The sequence below is a fragment of the Eublepharis macularius genome, chromosome 2 (assembly GCF_028583425.1).
Source record: "Eublepharis macularius isolate TG4126 chromosome 2, MPM_Emac_v1.0, whole genome shotgun sequence".
NCBI classification, from domain to species: Eukaryota; Metazoa; Chordata; class Lepidosauria; order Squamata; family Eublepharidae; genus Eublepharis; species Eublepharis macularius.
Genome location: NC_072791.1, coordinates 45,189,876 through 45,209,642, shown reverse-complemented (window position 1 = coordinate 45,209,642; position 19,767 = coordinate 45,189,876). Strand labels below are relative to the sequence as shown.

Genomic DNA, 19,767 nt, shown 5'->3' with positions numbered 1-19,767 from the left:
CTGGGGTAGCTGGTTTGGCTGCATAGGTCAGCAACAGCTGTGTCTCGTTGGCTGGCTGCCAGGCCTCTCTGGCTGAGCTGGTTGCTGAAGGCAGGCCCAGCTGTGGCCCCTTGACTGGCTGCCCAGCTTTTCCAGCAGAGTCCCTCCAGCAACTCCACCTGGAGGGGCTTTGCTCTTGGCATCTCCTGAGCCAGGTTACTGTCTTCTAGCTGAGGTGTAGGCTTGGGCATGGCTCTGAGCTGTTGTGGCTGCTTCTCCTCCTTGGCTGGTAAGGGCTCTGTTTGGGCAGCTGCTGGGTCCCTATTCCCCCTGCCTTTGCCCTCTCCCTCTGCTCTGCTTAGCCCCCTATCCTCCCCCTGGAGGGTGGGGCGAGCTGGCCTCTCCCTGCCCCTTCTAGCCCTCTGAGGCTTTGGATCTTTGCCCCTTTCCCCTGGTGTAGGTAGGTTCTGGCCCTGGTTGCCGGCTGGGGCGGCAGGACAGCTGTCTCCCTGCTGCCTCTCATTGCTTCCTCCCGGCGAGGCCGGGGGCTGTGCCTCAGACCCCGGACACCAACATGTTTTCTGTGAAAAGCTTTTCCAGTAAGGATACTGCACTTGGTGAAAGTGTATTTGAGTTTCTAGTTTGCTGGAAGTTTAGATATATATCATGTCATCATTCATCTGGCTGCAAGGCCAGTTCAGGAAACTATCTGTCTATCAACTGGAGAGGGGTGAGGAGCAGCCTGTGTGGTTATTTACTCATAAATTCTGCATCTTACTCTCTTGGCACAAAGTTCCCCTGCTCAAACCTGGAGTTACATCTGAATGGAGCGGTTATGCCAAATCTTGATTTGTGCTTAACCATAGTTTAGAACCCAGGCTGTCAGGCATGTCTGGTGTAAAGCTGCTTGCCTGCTTTTATTATCTTCCTGCTAGAGAGGGAACAGTGGATTGGACCAGAGATCTGTCAGCAGGCTAATGTTTGTGGACCTTCACCAGTTTCTACCAGCAACTGTTATGGATCCTGTGAAAGTTGATTCCTGGAGTCATGGGATCCTCAAGGAGTAATATCCTTTCACGTTGGTGGGCTGTAGTGAAAAGAGGGTGATACCAGCCTTCTTCTTCTTCTTTTTTTTGGTAAAGTTCAGCTGAAGAGGAAAACAGGTGATTCTTGAATTCCCCTCCCCTGCAGTTCATCAACTTGCATGGCTATTACTCTGAAATGGCTGTGTGGGTAGGGGGATCCGCTATACAGGTGCTGCTGAGTATAATCAAGTGGCTGTAATTATGGTATATCAATTTAGAAAAAAGAAAATTAAAAAAGAGATTTGATAGTTGTTTCTGAAAGTTTGGAGAATATGGATAGAAAGAAGCTTTTCTTCCTTTCTGACACTAGAACTGTGAGTTCTTAATTTTATTTTTAAAGCACCTAAAGATACTAGGTTCTGTACAACAAGATATATCAAAATCCTGTTTTTATGTTTGTAATCCAAAAATTGCAGACACCTAACAGGAATCATACATGTAAGTTAGTCACTTCCAGGGCTTCAAAACTGCATAATTATGAAATCTACAGTTAACTCAAGCATATGTAAAAGGGCTAGACAAATTCAAATATTCTTTTACATGGGGCACTAATTTATATGCTGTAAATAAATTTGCAAGAGCTGCAGAAATTAACCTCTTGAACCACTGCTTTATACCACTCTTAATTTTTCATGTAGCTGCCTTATACTGAATGATAGCATTGTTCTGTCAAGATCAGTACTGTCTACTTTGACTGGCAGCAGCTTTCCAGGGTCTCAGGAAGAGGTCTTTCACATCCACTACCTGATTCTTCTAACTGGAGAAGCTGGAGATTGAACATGGGACCTTCTGCAGGCAAAACAGATACTTTTCAATTGAAGCTTGGCTCCTCCTTTCTATGAACCTGAGTGCATTACAATCAGGCCTATCAATTATTCACTTTAATAATGCAGTAATGTGTCCATGTACACAAGCTTTGCACTTCTGAATATTCAATTCTGGGAACAAAGGTAACAATTCAGGGAACAAACATCATGCTCTGTGAGCTTCCACTGACATCTGGCTAGTTGCTCTTTGAAACAGAATGCTGGAATAGATGGAACTTTGTCTGATCCGGAAGGTATTTCTTTATATTCTTAGTTTCAGGTAGATAGCCATGTTGGTCTGCAGTAGAGCAGCAGAATTTGAGTCCAGAAGCACCTGAGAGACCAACATGTTTTTCAGGGTATAAACTTTCGAGAGTCAAAGATCCCTACTTCAGAGACATGGAGAGAGACGCACGCATAACTTTTTTATATTCTTATTACCTGTAGTTCAAATTGAAGATTTTATTCATAGTGTTCTCTACAATTAGTTCTCTGGTTTTTTTTACAATAGCTTACAGTCCTTTTAGTATATGTACTATTCTTTGATTAAGTATTTGTGGTGTCAAAATCTGCTTCTGTTTTTTTTTTTCTCTCTGCAGAGGAGGGTCAAGAAGAGGGCCACTTCCTAGACGAAGTCGGTAAGCAACTTATTAAATGAAATTAAAAGGAAGAAATTGTTTTTTCAATATAAATTGTAAACAAAAAGCTTCATTTTGTTATAAATCAGCCTTGATGAACAGAGCTGTTCTATCTGCATAGTCAGTTCTCCTCCTCCTCCTTGATGGGTATAGTACCCAAGGACAAAGTTAAAGCTTTCTCTCTGGATTGTAACATGGAGGTCTATCATGATAAAGAATTTAGTTAGTTATTTGATAGTAGATTTCCTGTGGATAGGAGATTCTCAGCTTTTATGTATGAACTCATATCCTTCCTGAAGTAAATACAAAATCTTGTTAAAGGTAATGTACTGAGAGTACTTGAGCTATTTTGGAGAAATATCCTCCACCCTAGAATTCACCCGAAGAATGCAACATTTGGGACTACACTCTGTTTATGACTTGGAACCAAGCTGCAAACTTGATTCCAAGGAGGGGGCTGGGGGATGAGCCAGCTAGCCCCAAGCACAGAGTACTTTAGTGCTTACATAATGCTAGTAGCTATTGCTTAAGTAGAACAATGATTTACCATCTCACACCTTGCTGGAATGTCACACCCAAAAGAAATGGCGACAGGGACAGCCAGATATCTAGAAAGTTTTCTCTTCCTCTTGAGGCAGGAAGATCAAAATGACTCAGAGAGGGGATACTCTTGGGATAAATTCCCAAGATATGGGGAAGAAGCTTTCATCTGATGGCTTCTGACTAGGGAAGAATAAGCCATGAAGGACTAAACTTTTACCTAGGAACTTGCCCATGTGGAAAGGGACAATGGGGAGAAGTCCCAACTCTGAGAACTAAGGTAATACTGAACTTGAAACAATTACAACTTCAAGTAATGCTATCCTGTCCTAATTAAAATTTAGTATAAGTACCGAGTATAATGTCAGAGGTTTGCATGATTTCACCTTTTCTTTGCGTTCTTGTTCAACCTGATGCTTGAACAGACCATGTGTACTCTTTTTTGTTTATTAAACTTTATTTTATTTTGAATGTTCTGATCACTGTAAACACTATGCCTATTTGGTTTTGCCGTCTAAAGTGCGGTAATAGAGAGAGGCAGCAGATAAGCACATCCCTTGAGCACCATAGCTCAAAAGTGCGAAAGTGTGATTATCCCTGTGCTAGTTCGTAGGAGGGAAGCAGAAGACATGGCAACTAGGTGGGATCGCTAAATATCAGTGCTCGAATAGAGTGCTGGATATGCAGAGCCATCCAGCAGGAAATACTGTCTGATTTGGTGGTGGCAGTGGTTACTACACAGGGTTTTTTATGTCCTGGGAGTAAGGGAGAGGGGTAGCAGCACCAAGTAGAGACCTGGGACAGCCATAGGGCTTTCCGACCTTCCAGTGACCTAAAGGAATAGGGGCTTGTGCAGCCATTCCTTCACAAGACTAAAAACAGTGTTCAGGTAAATCGTACTGGATAACATCTAGTAACTCACTTTCACTAGGGCTTTTCCTTTTCTAATGGAGGAGTTCTTAGCAGAAGAGAGTCTTTAGAGCTAGTCCATTCATTGTAAGGCAGTATTTTCTAATGACTACTGAAACTCTTTGAGGCTCTCAATTATGGGAGAAATGGCTTTAGACAAAGTTGGACTTTTCTAGGAAGTTATGGTGAGCAGTAGAGTTAGGAGGAGACAATAGCCTTCTTAGTTAATTAGTGCTCTCCCAGTGAGGAAAGCACGTTAGTTAAAAAACCAAAGTGGAGATCTTGATGAGTTCTCTCAAAGGCATGTTTTAGTGTAACTTAGTATATTTCAAGTCTATGTACCACTACAGCTGCTCCACATTTTATTTTTAAAAGGGCTCATGTGTGTTCACTCACCCTCTCTAATACACATATACAGCAATTGTCAAGTGGGCATGTGCCCCCAGTTGAGTTCTCTGCATACCTCCCTTTCTGTGGACCTGGGCTTAACTGTCTGAATTCCTTATCCTGTCTAACTGTAAAAGGTGGCGGCATGTAAGTGGAACTGTGAATGAATGTAATTTATATTCTATGAATATTCTCTGTAGATGCTGTTAATCAGTCCTTTCTCTCCATTTCCCAGGAATAAAGCTGTTTGTTAATGTCACATCACCTGTTAGGGAATTCAAACTGAGAAAGAAATACCATCCTGATAGCTAAAACTTGTTGGTTGGGAGGTTGGTTGAATCCCAGCAGTCATATCTTGCTAAAAGTCTGATAGGCTGCTTTGACACCTTATTTCCTAGCTGTGACTATGGACCACTCTTAAAATGTTGCTTACAGATGGGTAATTCCATTTCCTTTGTTTTTTGTCTGACTGGATAATTCTTGAAAGTAACACAACTTGTAAATTTATCAGCTAAATAACACAATGTTAATACTGTTTTAAAAAAGAAACCCAAGGCAGCTCAGAAACGTTCTTGAAAGACATATGCCAGTTAGCTGAATCTTATTAAAGCTGGTATAGGCAAACATACAGGGGTTTTTGGACTTAGCAAAGGAGCAAGGGCATTGAACTTACTGCCTTGTGCTTTTGCAGAATATCTGTTGTTGGTGAGCAGGGTCTGGAGGCTATAGACTGTAATGCTCAGCTTCATGCTGCTCTATATGAGCGGAAGCTCTTGTCACTAGAGGTACGAAAACGAAGGCGACGTTATGGCAGGCCAAGATCAGGACGAACAAGGTTATCAGGTATTTGTGACTCTAAACCATTTTTCCATATTAAAGCATGAATGGTTTGTAAGGTAATTTATCTGTCTTGCATATGCGGTTTCTCTTGAAGACTATCCAGAAGCTGCAGTTGGTACAGAGTACTGCAGCCAGAGTGTCGACTGGAATGAATTGTAAGGACCATAGCACTCCGGTCTTGTTCCAGCTAACTAGTTCCCAATTTGCTTCCGGGCCCAGTTCAGCGTGCTTGTATTTACCTTTAAAGCCCTATATAGCTTGGGACCAGTGTACCTTAAGGACTGCCTTCTCCCCCTCCACAACCGTTATCTTTGGAGGCCTTATTTCGAGTGCCCCTGCCATTTGAGGCTAGATGGGTAGCAACTGGAAAAAGGGCCTCCTTAGTCATGGTGCCAAAACTTTGGATTTCCCTTCTCAGGGAGATTCATCTTTCTCCCTCAGTCATTGTCATCTGCCAGCAGGTGAAGACTTTTTTGTTTTATTTGGCATACTCCCAGTAAACTCTTATTGGCCTCCTCCCTGGCTTTTGAGTCTGTTTTTTTTATATGTTTTTGTATTTGTCTATAGAATTTAAAAGTTATTTTAATGTTTTAAATGTTTTAATATTTATTGCTGGCCACCTTGGGTACCCTATTTTGGGTGGAAAGGCGGCCTATAAATATTTTTAATACAATAAATAAATATGTAGATCCTGATAATCTTCTGGGACAAAAATAGATTATGCCTGTGTTTGCTTTTTAACTTATCTGTTGCTGTTGAATAAACACTGATGCAAACAGTCAAAGTTCTAAGTATTGGATGTGGGTGTATACAAGAACATGAATTTTTCTGACTTGACATCAGTAAAAAGATGATCTTGGGACTATATTGTCTCTCACAGTGACCTCAAATTCAGCTGATGTTGTCCTCAAGTCAGACATGGAAAGTGAAGAGGAAGAGGAGATAGTAGAGGAAGACAATGAATTGGAGGTGTCTCAGAGTGAAACAGCTGGCTCTCTTAAGAATGTGAAGGAGGATTTTAAGTCACAGTTGTCAGATAAGGTGCAAGGAAAATTGCCAAAGGACTCTGAACACAAACCTGTAGCGATACAGCCTTACAACAACATGGAACTATTACCTAAGGATACTGAACCACCTTTTAATTTGCTACAGATTCTGCAAGAGAACAGGAATCTAAGGTAAGAATTCTCATGACATGACTTTAGTTGTTGTTTCATCTCATATTAGCTGCTAGATCAGTAGTCTGCTTGAAAACATCCTCTTGTACTAGTGTAGGGGTTTCCAGAATTCTTGAGCCTATGGGCACCATTGGAATTCTGACACAGTGTGGTGGGCACAACCACAAAATGACTGTGGCAGGAAGCGGAGCCAACTGCAAGATGTCAGGAAGTGATGTGATATAACTCTAATAGTAACTTTACAGCATTTTAGGCAGATGCTCTGCTTAACGGGCTGCCTTTTTAAATGGAACATATTATATAAAAAAGTTTTTTCTTGTGCTCGCGCGTGTGCACGCACGCACACACACAACGTATCTTCAATCATGCATTGAAATTTTTTCAATGGGGTGGCAGCTGCTGCTGAAGCAGTTTTTAAAAATCTGCTCAGTCAATCAGATCTCCAGTGGCTAATCAGAAGCCTGCCTGGGCAAAAGCCCCCACCTGACCCTGCTCCCTCTTTAAAAATGCTTGGTGGATGCCAAGAAAGATGCCTACAGGTGACATGTTGAGGTTCCCTGAACTTGCATATATGGTTGTCACTAAAAGTAATTCATTAGTTACTGCTATATCTAGAATGTGTAGATATGGAATATTCATAATGTATGGAATTCACTGTCTTAAGATGTGGCAACTTTGATTGCTTTGAAAAGGGATTAAACATTCATGGTCTATCAGTGACTACTAACCATGCTAACTAAACTTCCACACTCAGAGCTCAATACCAGAAGCAAGGGATAAACAACATGGGAGGATGGTTGTTGTGGGTTTTCCAGGCTGTATAGCCGTGGTCTTGGCATTGTAGTTCCTGACGTTTCGCCAGCAGCTGTGGCTGGCATCTTCAGAGGTGTAGCACCAAAAGACAGAGATCTCTCAGTGTCACAGTGTGGAAAAGATGTTGGCAGGTCATTTATATCTACTCAGGAGGGGTGGGGTTGAGCTGAGTCATCCTGTAAGAGTTTCCCAGGGTGTGGAGTGCTAATGGTGGGAGGCTTCACTGTATCCTGAGGAGGTTCTTTTGCATATGGATTGGTGCTCGATGTGCTAATCTTCTCTGCAGGGCTATTGTCAGGTATATTGTTGGGTATAGGGCTGTTGCTTTCATGCTGCTCTTGTAACTCTCCCAGAAACAGCTGATTGGACTCTGTTGCAAACTGAATGTTGGACAAAATGAATTTTTGATCTGATTCCATAGGGCTGATCTTACATTTTATCTGAGTGATTGTAGCTTCCAAAACAAAAGCATCACTTGTTAGTTTGAAATGTCTGATTTTTCAGTTCTTGCTGCCAGTTCCTTAAAAAAAATTACACTTGTTACCAGTGCGGGGGTGGGGGGGAACACACATAGTGGTACCCTTTCATATCCTAGCAAGCTCTTTGATTATTGTGTTTTTATTTGTGAGGCAAGAAGAATATTTCTATCCCAGTCTGTGTAAACACTCTGGGTTGAATCTGTAGTATCACAAATGAAGCTCTGCAAATGAAATAGAACTCCACTGCAGCCCACTGTGCCCCTTGAAAAGCTGCCCTTAGGGTTCAAACACCCTGAGGAAAAGTGCTAGGAATGATGTCATTTAAAGCGATAAAAGAAATTGGCAAAAATCCTCCCCTCCCTCTAAGATCTGGATCCTGACATTTGTATGGAGAAAAGTTTGATGTAATGGCTAGTGTTTATATATATAAGTTCAGGAGAGGCTGTTTTTTCCCCTATCTAATGTCAGAGCCTTCAGATCCAGAGTTCTATAATTTTTCATACTCCTGTCACTTTCATCTGTTGCTAATGTTTGCGGGGTTACGCCAAGAAGATAATCCTTTGCTTGTGTCTCAGTTTTCTGACATATGTGCTGCAGACCCTGTGTTTGACCTTCCTGGTCGCTTGTCCCTGAAATGCAGTTCCTGGAGGACATCAGTGGGCTGCAGTGGGAGAGACAGGAAAATTCTTTGTTGTGGGGAACCCCCCCCCCTCCATTTTAAGGCTATATTTTTATAACAGATGAAGCTTCTGAATGTTCTTCAGAGAGCATGCTAGAGTAATCTAGCCTAGATGTGACATGAATGATCATAGCCAGATCGGCCCTTTCCAGAAATGGCTGCTCTTGACAAGCCAATTTAAGATGATAAAAAGCATTCATAGCTATCTCTGCTATCCATTTTTCAAGCAACTAATCTGGATAAAACTCCTCAGACTCTGAACCTGGTCGGAAAGCGTGTTACCTCATCCTTAACTGGTTGTAATAATGCTTTTTCACCCCAATAGTACTTCTGTCTTTTCTGGATTAAGTTTCAGTTTTCCCATAAATACCCAAATAAGGATTTCCACTGTAAGCCTGAAATTAGATTGAAAGGGGAGAGAGAATTGAGTGTCGTCATATTAATGACAGTGTACTCTAGATCGATTAACCAGTATGAGAGACAAGACAAAATTCTGTGGAACCCCAGGGGCCAAGAGGTAGAGCAGTTGTCTCCCTGTACCACTACGTGGGACTTATCCATCAGAGGAACAAGAGCCACTGTAAAATAGTGCCCCCTCTTCCCATTCTAGCCAGATAGTCCAGAAGGTTTTCATGATCAGTGATGCTGAAAACCACTCAGAGGTCTAGGAAAACCGACAAGGATACACTCCTCACTGTCAGCTGCTTGGTGAAGGTAGCCCAGCAGAGCAGGAAAGTTGGTTTCTAACCTGATTTCTGACAAGCTACATTGAAAGAGATTCAGATAATCTGTTTTTTCCAGAAACACCTTGAGCTAGCTAACCACTAGCACTTGCTCAACCACTTTGCTTAAGAAAAGCAAATTAGATTCAGGGCAATACTTGTTAAAGTCTAAGGGGGGCTGAGATTTTTTTTTAAAGTAGAGGTCTTTATAATGGCTTCTTTCAGAGCCTTCAGAAAAGATCTCTCCTATAATGATGCATTAATCATTTGCGCAAGGCCCTGAGTCAGCTCTCCCCCCAGAAAATTTAATTAGCCTACCCAAAGAAACAAGTTACCACATAGTACCCATGTGGTAACTTGTTCCTCCAAGGAATCTGTCTCCATTCTTAGAAAATACAAATTGAAAGAGCCAGAGGAGTTAGCTGTGTTAGTCTGTAGCAAAATAGAAAAGAGTCCAGTCTTAAAGGTGCTACTGGACTATGGTTGTTGTGGGTTTCGACAATACATCGTGCTACTGGACTCTTTTACAAATAGAAAGAGGTTTATTTATATTCTGCCTTTTTGTCAAGACATCCATGGTGCTTCATAGTTCGAAATCTGAAAAGACAACAATAAACAGATGAACGTATCTCAGTCCAGTGGGTTGTCTTCTCAGGAACTGATTGTATGATCTCCCTGGTCTGGGTTATCTCTTTTCCCTTCCCTTCAGGGCACACAGTTCTTTCAGCAGCTCCAGGGAGGGTGTAGGAGGAGCTGCCTCAGCTGGTTTCTCTCAAACCTTTGGTGATTCCTTCAGAAGATGATGTCATGAGCTCCCTGCCCTGCTATTCTCCTCAGCACACACAGCTTTTGAAGTAGCCCCAGGGGAAGTGGGGCTGAGAAACCTGACCAGTGGAAACTGCAGGAACGTCTTCACTTCAAATGGCAGAAGCCTATCCTTCTTTAAGCTACCCCTTTAAGGACCTTGCAATTTTCACAATTCTAGCAGATAAGAGGGTGTTTGTGTATGCCTTTTTAAAAATATTAGAAATGTTTCTGTTTCAAAGAGAAACTCCCATTCTTGAAATGGAAACTTTCAGTCACCAATAAAACTTGCCAAAAAAACATTCTTAATTGAAATGAAACAGTGTTGCAAGTGAGGTAGCACACACTCTGACTTTGTTGTGACTATGGCACTTCACTGAGCAGATGTAATGATGGCTGAAAGGACACCATCATTGTTATGGAATAGGCTTCTGTGGATTCTAGCTCATATTTGATCAGTCTCAGCACATGTCACTCTAGTTATATTCCCCACTGTCACCATTTCATTACTTACAGCTTCTCAGTAAATGAGAGGAATGAATGAGCTCTGAACAGTGAGAGAGGGCACATGAAGCAATCATTCCCCACTCTGCCTCCACATCCCAAAGACCAACCAGGATTTTGATGGACCCCCTCCCCATCAGGAAACCAGTTAGATTTCTCGTTATTCAGCAGTAGACTGTTTCAAAAGAGTCTCCATCTCCTGCAGAGTGCCCAGCTCTCTGAAAGCCAGACATATCTCCTGTACCCAGTTTACAGGGTGTAGAAGAATTCTGTCTATGGTCAACATTCACTTAGTACCGGTTTGTCAGGTGTTATACAGAATATGTTTTCATACTTTCCTAGGCAGTTTTCAGTCTCTGCTGTTGAGGTACTAGTGAAAGGATGAGATGATGATTGATAAGTAGGAGTGAGAATGGGATGGAGAGTGTTTATATATGTAATTTTACTTACATGTAATCAGATAATTTTGCTCCTGTTTTTAGCAGTGAGTGTGAACAGTCCGGAATGGTGAAACAACGCAGGCTTTTTCTGGTTTAGTTCTGCTGTCACCTTCTGCTGCTGACTGTTCTTATCTCTAACCCTTATTGCTGAAACAGCTAGATGTTTCACTTTTTAAGATATTGTGAAAAGATAGGGTAAAGATATATGGGGCTGAGAGGATCAGAAAGGAGTTGGAAGGTTTGAATAAGACAGTTGTTTGTGTAACATTTCTTGATTGATGGGTATTGTAAAATGGAGATGTGAAAACAGTTAAGATGAATTTGTCCTATATGCTCAGTTGAATAGCTCTTGTAGTTCAACAGCCTGACCAGAGGAATATTTACATCTCTGGTGTTGACTTACATCCACTTCTGTGAAACATTCACTAAACCGCTGGGCAAGCACACCTTCAGATACTAAAATTTAATTTCCCAGATGCTTGTTTTTCAGAAGATGCACCTGTCAGAGACTTAAGCTTGTTTTTTTCTGGCGTTGCTGGGTTTATATGGTAGGCCTCTTGTGTACCTGAAATACTATGGAAGAGCTCTGTAGCTTAGTGGACAAATCATACACTGCTGGTGAAGAGGCAGATTTGTAACCCTGGACTATGTAAGAGCTGTGGTGCTCATCATTTGTTTCCATCATTATTATGGATGTGGAAAATTCTCCCAGTTTTTGTCTATATTCAGATAATTTTTTCTATAGCATTGTTTCCCAACCTGTGGGTCACATGCAAAGACTCTGGAAGTGGGCTCTGTGCTTTTGTAGTTTTATTGATTTGTGCATGCTCTGGTTTTTTTTTTTTTAAAGAACATTTGAGCTTGTGGGTCACTAAAACAAAAAGAGTGGGAATCACTATTCTATAGAATCTTTAGGCATCCCAGAGGTGAAGTCTGGAAGTTTAATATGCAAACCAATTTTTAATCTGAGAAGGGAATTTGGGCTTCAGCAGCCCCCCCCCCGGTTAAGTTCTCTGGTCACATGCTACTTTCTTCATACTACTTTTGCCTCATGGCTGACAATGGAGGCTAAAGTATATTGTCGAAGGCTTTCACGGCCGGAGAATGATGGTTGTTGTGGATTTTCCGGGCTGTATAGCCATGGTCTTGGCATTGTAGTTCCTGATGTTTCACCAGCAGCTGTGACTGGCATCTTCAGAGGTGTAGCACCAAAAGACAGAGATCTCTCAGTGTCACAGTGTGGAAAAGATGTTGGCAGGTCATTTGTATCTACTCAGGAGGGGTGGGGTTGAGCTGAGTCATCCTGTAAGAGTTTCCCAGGGTGTGGAATGCTAATGGCGGGAGGCTTCACTGTATCCTAAGGAGGTTCTTTTGCATATGAATTGGTGCTTGATATGCTAATCTTCTCTGCAGGGCTATTGTAGAATGTAGATTATTTTGTTAGCCAGTCCTGAAAAACACCAGGGACTACAATGCCAAGAAAATCCATAACAACCATCGAGGCTAAAGTAACAGCTCTTAGGGCCAAATGTAGCCCAGGGGTCTTCTCATTGATCGATAGCACAAAATGTTCCTTTGCTGCTTTAGCATTGGTTACTGTACACTGAACTCAAAGCAAGGGAGCTTTAGTTGCACTTTTGACTGCCACCTGTGCCTCTCTGCTTCTCTAGCAAAGTTCAGGCTCGCAGGGCTTTTTCTGCCTACCTGCAGCGTGTCCAGCTGCGCCTGAAGAAAGAAGCCGGGGATCAGATCCAGAATGCTGCATGGGCTGCCAAAGAAGATGAGCAAATGGTAAGCTTGCTCTTGCCTAGTTCCTTTTGGAGTGGAACTCAGCTGATCCTGCTTAGCATTCCTGAATCACAGTCAGGGTGAACCAGATTCCTAAGGTCCCATAGGAATGCTATTAACTGTTGCTGGGCTGGGTTAGTCTGCTGCTGCTTCTAAAATTACCTGAATGCTTGTCTTTAAATTGGGGTAAACTCTTGGTACAGAGAGTCTGGAGAGCTCGCAGAGAAAAGGTGATTGGGTTGGGAGTGTAGGTGGGGCACCTCCAGCGGGAGCCAAATGGAGCAGGTTTGAGATGCTGCACTTCAGATTTTTCTACAGCCTTCTCTTTTCCCCATCTTGTATAGAGCTGGCTCAGGGTTGCCTGCTTACAAGCACGGATGGAAGCAGAATAGTTCTATCTGCAGCAGTGAGTTGATAGTGCTTAATGACTGCCGTTCACATTTCTAGTCCTTGCCCTCAGACAACAGTTTTCTTAGCTCAAAGGGAGACTCTGTGAAAACAGCCGATGGGTAAAGAGCCAGTGTAGCTCATAGATTAAAAGCCTTGTGTCAGGAATTGGGAATAATCAGTTTGCCTCAGTGGAAAATGTTATCCCTGCTCTTTCCAAGTGGAAAATTGAAACTGGCTTTCTGAGAGCTGCTTTGTCTGCTATGCTGTGAAAAATGTTTAAAATAACAGATCAAACCAACCTAATATAATGCTAGTGAGAGGAGAACTGTGAAATTCAACACTTTGGCTATGAAGCGGTTCATTTGCATGCTAGCAGGGCATCTTACCAAAAGTAAATCCAGAGTGGAGACAGAATGTTTGAAGCTAAACACCCAGAGCAGGCATCTTGCTTTAGTGTTCATTTGCAGGGAGGGCAGTTTTTCAGTGCCAAAACTACCACTGACTGGTGATGTAGTGGAAGGGGCATGATATAGCTTTCTAGCCAGAGTTGCTACAAGACATTTGCCAGGGAGAGTGTGACTAGGGTGGATGCCAAAGATGCATAAGAGGGACTGGAGGATGGACTTGATCAGCATTATGTAGAAGGCTGCAGAGCCTCCATTCTGAGATATGCCTTCCCATTTCCTGTTATCAGTAATAATCACAGGCTCTTTTAGAACTCCTGAGCTTCATGCTTCACACTTTCTGCCTGTCAGTTTACTCTTGGGGCCAAACTACACATGATTGTATTGGAGGACCCTTGATAACATAGTTTATGTATTGTAATTAATAATTAGTAGTTAATTCCAGCCTCCTCCCCCCAGTGCCATTTTCCTCATCAAAACAGTTGCCATTCTCATGGCTCCTGCTAGCACCAGAAGGGAGAAGAAAGAAGCCTGATTGTTTTCCTTGAAGTGAAAGTCTGAGGAGAGGGGCAGCGGCAGTAACTGAGAAACAGCATGGGGAGAGTGTTGATCCCCCCCCCCAACGCCTTTCCCAGCACCATGACTTATCCAGGGTTCCTCTGTGGCTACTTTTTAAGTATAAGCTATACATTGGGAGATCTGATCTCAAAGTACTGTGATATGTAGTTGGACCCCAGCTTACTAAATTTTATTGCATGAGATTTCTGTCGTCCAGAGACATTCTTCTTCCTGCTTACCTGTGGCATTTTAAAGAGAGAGTTTCTGTTCATCGTTCTGATGCTCTAGCTGATTTGTTTTTGTTGGTTTTAGTGATTGTGTGATACTGTGTGTTTTAAATCTTTTTAATAGTAAGCCACTTTGTGGGCCAATTTTGGCCCAAAAGTGATTTAAAATGTCTCAAATAAATACAGAGTGAAGTTGGATGAATCCACTCTTTAACTTTGTTTCTTGTTATGACAGGAGCTGGTGGTTCGCTTTTTGAAGCGAGCAGCCAGTAATCTTCAACAGTCTTTGAGGATGTTACTCCCAAGTAGGCGCCTAGCCCTATATGACCGTAGGCGCATCTTGGCTCACCAGCTGGGTGAATTTATCATTTGCTACAACAAGGTGAGTGTGGGTTGTGCTAAATGGATTGTAGTGTAGTAGAAGATTAATGCAGATGATCTGCACTCTGTTTTGCTTTTCCTGTTTTCCTGTGTAGACCCTTCTGTGACTGACTGCTTACTGCTCCCAGTGTAAGTTCAAATGTTGTAAAGAAGTTAGGACGTATGAACTTTTCATACAGTTGTTTCCAGTCTTCTACAGTAACAGATGAAGTGGAGGTTTTGCATATAACCTGCATGTAATCTGTGAGCCCAAATCTCTTTTGGTGCTCACAAATCATAATATGAGACCCCGAAATTATAAGATAAGCAGCATCCACTGTTTACCTTCTTCTTTGTGGTTCTGTACTGAAACCTATGTTAACATCAGGCCTTTTGGGCTTAGTGCTTTGGAATGATGATGTCACTGAGCTCTGTACAAGCTACCTAAAGAGATGCAGGCAAATGTCTATCATTTTAACTTTGGAAGAAGTCTTGTACTGACAACAGAGGAGTGAACTACATAAATAATTGAGCTGATGGCTTCCCAAAGATGTTGTTTCCTCTCACATGATTGTAGCGATTATCTCTGCAAGCTTTTCAGCAGCTACTGTGTACCTACCCTGTTGCAAAATGGGCAAGTTAACACACTAAGAGAAAAGTCCATATGGGATTTTTAATGACAAGAGAAATCCCATAAAGGCAGCTGTTAAACCCAGACAGAATGTCCTGTATTTGAATTCTGATATCTTTGTTGCAGTTCTCTTAAAACGTCCTTATAAAATGAAGAAGCTAATTTGGGAGTGGGGGGTGGGATGAGGGGAAAATATTTAAAAAGTAGAATGCAGTTTACTTTTTCATTAATACCAAAAATGTATTGCTGGATTTGCACAAAATATTTTAAGGAAGTTTGCCTCCTGTATTTGGATATATATGATGAAATCTACACTACTTGTGTAGCAGGATTTTTTTTGGTGGTTGTCTATTCTTCAGAGAGATGCTGTTTTTTTTTTAAAAAAAGTGATTTTGAAGCTGCGTTTAACTTTCTGGAATCTCTAAATTTTATTGAATTAGGTCAATTCTCTGTTGCAGTGTTTATGTATCACCTTCCTATTACTGCAATTCAGTGGTTCTTTTGGAATGTTTATAAACAACTGCTGAACGTTTTAAGCAAAAAATACATAATAAAGCCTTTAGAAGACACCACAGAATGCTGATACCCTGAAGTCTCATTTAAAGGGCAATTTTCTAGTTGCTTTTTGATTTTAGGATTTTCACCACTGAGTGCTTCTCATGACCTCTGAAGTCCATAACTTGGAAGGAACCTAAGAGTCCTGTCACACGATAAAAGGTGTAGGAAGGCTACTTTGCGATGTTAATTTAATGTCTCTATTTTGCAGGAAACTGACCAAATGGCTCAGGCAAAGTTAATGAAAAATCAAGATGATGAAGAGGAGGAGGAGGGGATAGATGCTGAATGCTTTCAGGAATTTGTTACCAATGCAAGGTATAAATGAACCTTATTGTCTCTTCGAACATAAAGTAATATCTCACCTGTCTCTCTTTTGTTGATTACCTTTCTTGTCTGCTTGCTATTTATGGTAAAATATGGCCTAGACTGTTTGGATCCAGTGATGTCAAACCAGTGAAAGGTCCTAGTTTTGAAAGAGAATTCTCTTCAGCTTAGTGGAGTGTAGCATTGCTATCCTCACAGCACAGATATAACAACTCTTCTCATTGGGTTAAATAGGCTTTCCCTGTTCAAATAACCATTCCTTAATTTCAAGACACTATCAGCTAATTTTGAGAAAAACTCATGAAAGTGTAGAAAACTGCAGAAAACAGCTTTATTGCATCACAAAGGCAATATATTCCAATATAATACTGGTAATGTGGCAGCATGCAGTATGTTCGTCCTCCATCTTTTGTGTGGATCGACTGTGGCTATATGCAAAACAAAGGTGTCATGTTACAGTAATTCCTCTAATACAGGGTGAATAATTTAGCAGCAAAGGGACCATGATGGAAAAATATCTAAACATTAGCAGATCTAGCTTGATTTTCATGAATGCATTAGTAATAAACTACTTTTAAACATGTTGCACTTTTCTATAGTCTTTTTCAGAAATCATTACCAATAAGCCTGTGCCATCACTTGGGGAGAAAAATCTTGAGACAGATTTGGCAATTTTGTTGGCAAATTAATTTATTGGTCTTTTTTCCTTTCTGATCCTTTGTAGTCATTGTTCCAAGCCAGAAGTATTTTTTATGAAAGCTGGAATTCTAATAAGTATTTTAAGCTGCTCAAAAACTTATTGGGCATGGTTTTGTATGACCCAGCCCTATCTTGGGGTTTGGAACTGACTTACTAGCAGAAGAACATGGCTGTATTTGCTAGGAAACAAGAGCTATTATTTTTAATGCCAAATAAATGCCAAAACAAAAATATGATTTTATTGCCTCACTGAACAATAGTCAGGTATGAGACAATCATTTGTCCATCACAAGGAAGCACACTTCTGTACTTTGTATTCTGCACTTCTGCAGAGAGAGGCATTTTAATTTCATAATCGGTGTGGTGCAGTGACTATGTTCAACTAGGATCTGGGAGACCCAGGTTCAAATCTTCACTCAGCAAAGGAAGCTTGCTTGGATGACCTTGGACCAGTCACACAACTCTCAGCATAACTTACATCACAGGGTTGTTGTGAGGATAAAATGGAGGGGGGGAGAACATTGTAAGCTGCTTTGGGTTCCCATTGGGTATAAATGAAGTAAATAAATAAATAACCTTTTAAGGTAATCAAGTTGAGAATTAGCTTTTCTTCTGCCAAGATGTTATTTTTTCAAATTTAAATGTTCTCTACAGTCCCATTATGTGTGTCATCAATAAAGAAAGTTCTGGAGTTGCTGAGAACTGTGTGACACATACTGTGTGAGATTTTATGGCTGCATGAAGTTTCTAATCCAGATTTCCTGCATCCAAACATCAGATTTCGTTGGTCCACAAAATTGAAATTCTTGTGTTCTTCCCAGCCTGCTCTGTTTTGTCTTCTCACTTTCTCCTGGGTTTAGGTTTTCCTGATCAGATTTACAACCTTCTAACTCCAACAAAATAAATGGGCTTAGTAGGGTGTAACTCTGTTTAGCATGACACAGTACTTGTACTGTGAAAGAAGTCATGACCTTCGTTTCTGCTCAAGTTTTTTTAGGAGTTTTCCTTACTCTTCGATTGCTTGAGAATAGATCTAGAAGCATGCGAATCACAATTTTGCAGAACAATTTTGGCAAGAAAAAAGCAAATGTGATGCGCTATGGCCTGGAGTGTTTGGCTGTACCTCCTTGACCTAGCAAGTTGCTACTATGGGTTCTAGGGAGGGCCTACATTCAAAACTTCCTGTATACCTCTTGGTGAACAGTTCTGATTACTTTGGCGGGGGGGGGGGGGAGCAAAGGTACTGCTCTTTAAATTGCCTGTATTTCAGAGTCGAACTAGATGTCATGGGGGCCACAAGTCCATCCTGTGGCTCCTGATGCTGTTTTAGAAGCACTTGTATTTCTTTAAAAATTGGCATGATGTTCTTATTGGGCACATGGTGCAGTGGCCCCAAAAGCTCCCCACGCCTTTTCAGGTGCCAAAACAACGCTAGTACATATTTCCTTCACATATGCTGGTCAAAGGTCTCTGGTTCTTGGGCTCAAGAGATCTGTTTACTGAATTCCTTTGTTCAAAGTTCTGCTCATACTTAATATTCTTACTTTTTTTTAGCTAGTGATACTGAGAGTGAATAGTTGGGTTTTTGTAGAGGCAAATACAAACTAGTATATTGTGAACATGTAGAGGCAAATACTAACTGCTATATTGTGAACATGAAGCATGTGTTACTGCTGACTTTTTAAAAATTATTTCTCCCACAATGCTAAAGCTGCACCAAAGAGAAAAATCTCAATCTATGACAAAAATAGAGTGATGTTAACTGATGGTTGTTGTGGATTTTCCGGGCTGTATAGCCGTGGTCTTGGCATTGTAGTTCCTGACATTTCGCCAGCAGCTGTGACTGACATCTTCAGAGTTGTAGCACCAAAAGACAGGGATCTCTCAGTGTCACAGCTAACAGTTAACAGATGTTAACTGAATTTTTGGTGCTGATCCCTAGAGTGATAGGGACATTGGTCATTGAAGTGGAGTTTTTAATAATAATTCTGTCAGCCAACAATATGCATTATTTCTTTGTTTCTTGTAAAAAAAACTATAGAACATGCATTATCTTCTGATTATTACTAAACCAGTCCCTTTTAAAGATGATCACTAGGTCCATGCATGCACACGCACTGATTTTTGCCTAAAGATTTTGGCCTAAAAACTTGAAATGTCCTACAATCTGAACAGTCCCTTAAAGAGTACATTTGAACAAATAGCCTGCAGTTGTTGCCTAGCTAGACCTTTACTGTTGGTCAGAAACTTAAATGAACACACATAAGAGCTAACCACAGGATGACTCCTATGTAGAATTTCAATTGCAGTTCCTCTGAACTGTTTCATCATAACTAGAATCATTTTAGTCTTGTTCTTTCTCCTTTTACTTTAACTGAACCTGTATATATTTTCATTGTTACATCACTGCATAGTAAACACTTGGCACTTCAGTTCCTTAGTGCATTTTACCCTCTTCTCATCTTAGTGAAAGTGATTTGGAGGAGGTGTTAACATTTTACACGCACAAGAATAAGTCAGCAAGTGTCTTCCTGGGGACCAATCCTGGAGCTTCAAAGCACAGTAACAGTCAGTTGGAGTGCAAGGCCAAGGGAGGTGAGTATTCCTCTCACTGCTGGGCACTGTCAATAATGGCTTCCCATAGAGATGTAGAGAAACTTAACAGTAAACTAGACAAGATTCTGGAACATCCATGAATGTTTTTATTGCAAAATAACAACCTGGAGACCCTCAATTTGGGTTGGGTCTGTAGTAGGTTAATTACTCCCCTCACTTTTCCTGACCTCAAATATGCCCCTGGCTGCTATTTGCCCCATTGGTGAAAACATAAAGTCCATGTCTCTATGGTGGAGCAAGTAGCATCTTCAGGTCATTGTCTCTTAACTGGATCCCAACCCTCCACTCCAATAGATAAGTAGATAATTCAGAAATACTGAAATGGGTTGGGTAGCTTAGTTTTCAGGGCCGAAGTTGGGCATTTATATGTTGTATATATTGTATTAGAAAGCAGTGACAGGAAAAAAGA

The 19,767-nt window shown here is 41.2% G+C and overlaps 1 protein-coding gene across 8 annotated transcripts in view; it reads left to right on the top strand.

Moving 5' to 3' along the window:
* The window catches only part of TTLL5 (tubulin tyrosine ligase like 5), a 198,074-nt gene that overhangs the window by 63,334 nt on the left and 114,973 nt on the right, over positions 1-19,767 (top strand). For all 8 annotated transcript variants that reach the window (XM_054970990.1, XM_054970992.1, XM_054970995.1 and 5 more), the window contains exons 20-26: positions 2,470-2,508; positions 5,036-5,187; positions 6,065-6,362; positions 12,474-12,594; positions 14,406-14,552; positions 15,928-16,034; positions 19,210-19,337. In XM_054970990.1, the coding sequence (XP_054826965.1) occupies positions 2,470-2,508; positions 5,036-5,187; positions 6,065-6,362; positions 12,474-12,594; positions 14,406-14,552; positions 15,928-16,034; positions 19,210-19,337 (992 nt within the window). The remainder of the gene's footprint in view (positions 1-2,469; positions 2,509-5,035; positions 5,188-6,064; positions 6,363-12,473; positions 12,595-14,405; positions 14,553-15,927; positions 16,035-19,209; positions 19,338-19,767) is intronic.